Source organism: Lucilia cuprina, chromosome 4 (assembly GCF_022045245.1).
Source record: "Lucilia cuprina isolate Lc7/37 chromosome 4, ASM2204524v1, whole genome shotgun sequence".
NCBI classification, from domain to species: Eukaryota; Metazoa; Arthropoda; class Insecta; order Diptera; family Calliphoridae; genus Lucilia; species Lucilia cuprina.
In genome coordinates this window covers 13,218,945-13,221,427 of record NC_060952.1, presented here as the reverse complement: position 1 = coordinate 13,221,427, position 2,483 = coordinate 13,218,945, and the positions used below count along the sequence as shown (strand labels likewise).

The 2,483-nt window shown below is 24.0% G+C and overlaps 1 protein-coding gene across 1 annotated transcript in view; it reads right to left on the bottom strand.

Moving 5' to 3' along the window:
- Window positions 1-2,483, bottom strand: part of LOC111681544 (protein mesh) — a 31,204-nt gene that overhangs the window by 13,009 nt on the left and 15,712 nt on the right. Inside the window, exons 2-3 of the mRNA XM_046950195.1 lie at window positions 1,499-1,737; window positions 1,244-1,431 (exon numbers count right to left, since the gene is read on the bottom strand). Coding sequence (XP_046806151.1) covers window positions 1,244-1,431; window positions 1,499-1,737 — 427 coding nt within the window. The remainder of the gene's footprint in view (window positions 1-1,243; window positions 1,432-1,498; window positions 1,738-2,483) is intronic.

Below are 2,483 nucleotides of genomic sequence, written 5' to 3'. Positions count from 1 at the left end.
CCAGAATATATATACTTTTATGGGTCTTAGACGAATATTTCAATGTGTTACAAACGGAATGACAAAAACAATATACCCCCATCTTTTTTGATGGTGGGTATAAAAATAGTGAAAATTTTCTATATAAAGAAAATTTTTTAAAAATTTTTCATAAAAAGAAAAATTATTAAAATTCTTCTTCTTTGAAAATTTATTGAAATTTTTCAATAAAATGAAATTTATTGATTTTTGCAACAATAAGACGATTTATTGAAATTGTTTTATAAAAATACAATTCGTTGAAATTTTTCTATTAAAAAAAATTATTGAAAAATTTTTATAAAATGATATTTCTAAAAAAATTTTTAAAAATTTTCCATAAAATTGAAATTTATTAAAAATTTTCTATAAAAATAAAACTTATTAAAAATTTTCCATAAAAAAAATTATTGGAAATTTTCTATAAAAATTAATGAAAAACTCTTATAATTCATTTATAATTTTCTATAAAAATAAAATGTGTTGAAAACTTTTAGTAAAAATCCAATTTATAGAAAACTTCTTAACAAAAATGTTTCTATAAAAAGTTTTTTGGGAATTTTATTTCATTTCTTTAAAAAAAAATATTGAATTATAACAAATTATTCTTTCCACATCATAATATTTGCCATAGCAAATATGCAGTTAAAAAAGTATATAACTGAAATCAGTACAAAGTAAACAAAAGTTATTATTAAATCCTTTATGGAAATATATCCCATAAATATACTGAAAGCTTTATTGCTAATAAATTTAGAGCATTAACTCAACAATGTCGCAAATACTATAATTAGGCTAAAATATCCAACAAAAAAGGCTTCCAGAACATAAATATGAAATTTAGCCTTTAGTAGATTATTTTTGTTTTTACACATGCACACTTGTTTATTTAGAAACAAAAATACATACAAACTTATAAAATATATATTGAAAATATTAAAAAAACATTCATTCACTGTACAAATAATGATAAAACCAACGAAATATATGTAAAAGAGGCACTGGTGCGTATGAATGATTTCAACACAAAAACACACGTATACGTGAAAACATCAAATAAATTTAAAATAATATTCTCGATTTTTGAGGAAGTTATTTTTAAAAGAACTCATATTAAAAACATGTGGTTGTAAGCAAATAATAATATTAAAACATTATTCACTCAAGTATTGATTTTGTTTCTTTATTACGCAAAAGAATTGAAAATACATTAAGAAAAACTTACCGGAAATAAACACCTGGTGTACGTTGATCAATATCGGTGGCATAAATACGACCAACACGACATTTAGAGAAGAAAATGCCAATAAAAGAGGGATCATTTTTCTTGGGCCAATCTTTGACAGGAAATACCAAAGGATATGTAAAGTACTCGGGAGGGTCCGAGAATTCCAAATAACCATTAAGAGAAACCTGAACAGTATATATTATACATTATAAATGTTTGAACAAACAAACAAAATATTTCTTTTATACATACCCTGGTGTAGTTAAAACGGAAACCAAAGAAAGGCAATTGGAAATTTAAATTCTTGTTAACTTGTGTTGTGGAAGCATGTATATCAAATTGATAATCACCACGTCCACCATATAAATCCTTATCGAAGTACCAGTACATGAAATAAGAGCGTATTTCAGCCAAACGTTGTGGTGTTATGACATAACCATTTGTCAACGAATGGGAGGGCATGGTGGGTGGAGCGACATTATTATTGGGATCTAAAAGATATTACATTTGATTAATATTCATATTTTATTGTGTGTAAAATAAAATCATATAGAAATTATTCTTTGTTTTTATCTACTTTATTTTATATTTAATAAATAGCTTAGAATTTAAATTATTTTTGTTATTGTACTTGATCTATTTAAACTTAAATTTACTTTTAATGTAAACATAAGATATTTATTTACATACATTTAGAATTTCTCTTGAAATTACTTCATGTAATTATAGAAGGAAAATATTTATAATAAAGAAACAGTATGTTCAGTTTCAGAGAGATTCTATACAATTACTCTAAAATGGTATTCTGCAATAAACTTTATTAAATTACTTGGAAAACTTAACTTAAAATAGAATTTAATTTGCATAATATAAGCAACATACGAGTTTTTAAAGAACCTGAAAAAAGTAGCATTTACTATTTGGAAGTGCATCAGAAGCAATGAATTTATTTTGTTATTTGCTTTTCAAAGAATTCAACAGAATTAATTTTTTAAGTTCTTTTTTTAGTATTAAAAACGTATGTTTATACATGTATGTAAGTGTGTTGCTATATTTATATTTGCTATAAAAAATATGGGTAGTATTATTGATTAATGTCATTCCAATCAGAAAAATACACAACAATAGCTTTTCGTTTTTATACCCTACACCACTATAGTGGGGAGGGTATTATACGTTTGTGCTGATGTTTGTAACATACAAAAATATTGGTCCAATACCCACCTTAAAGTATACC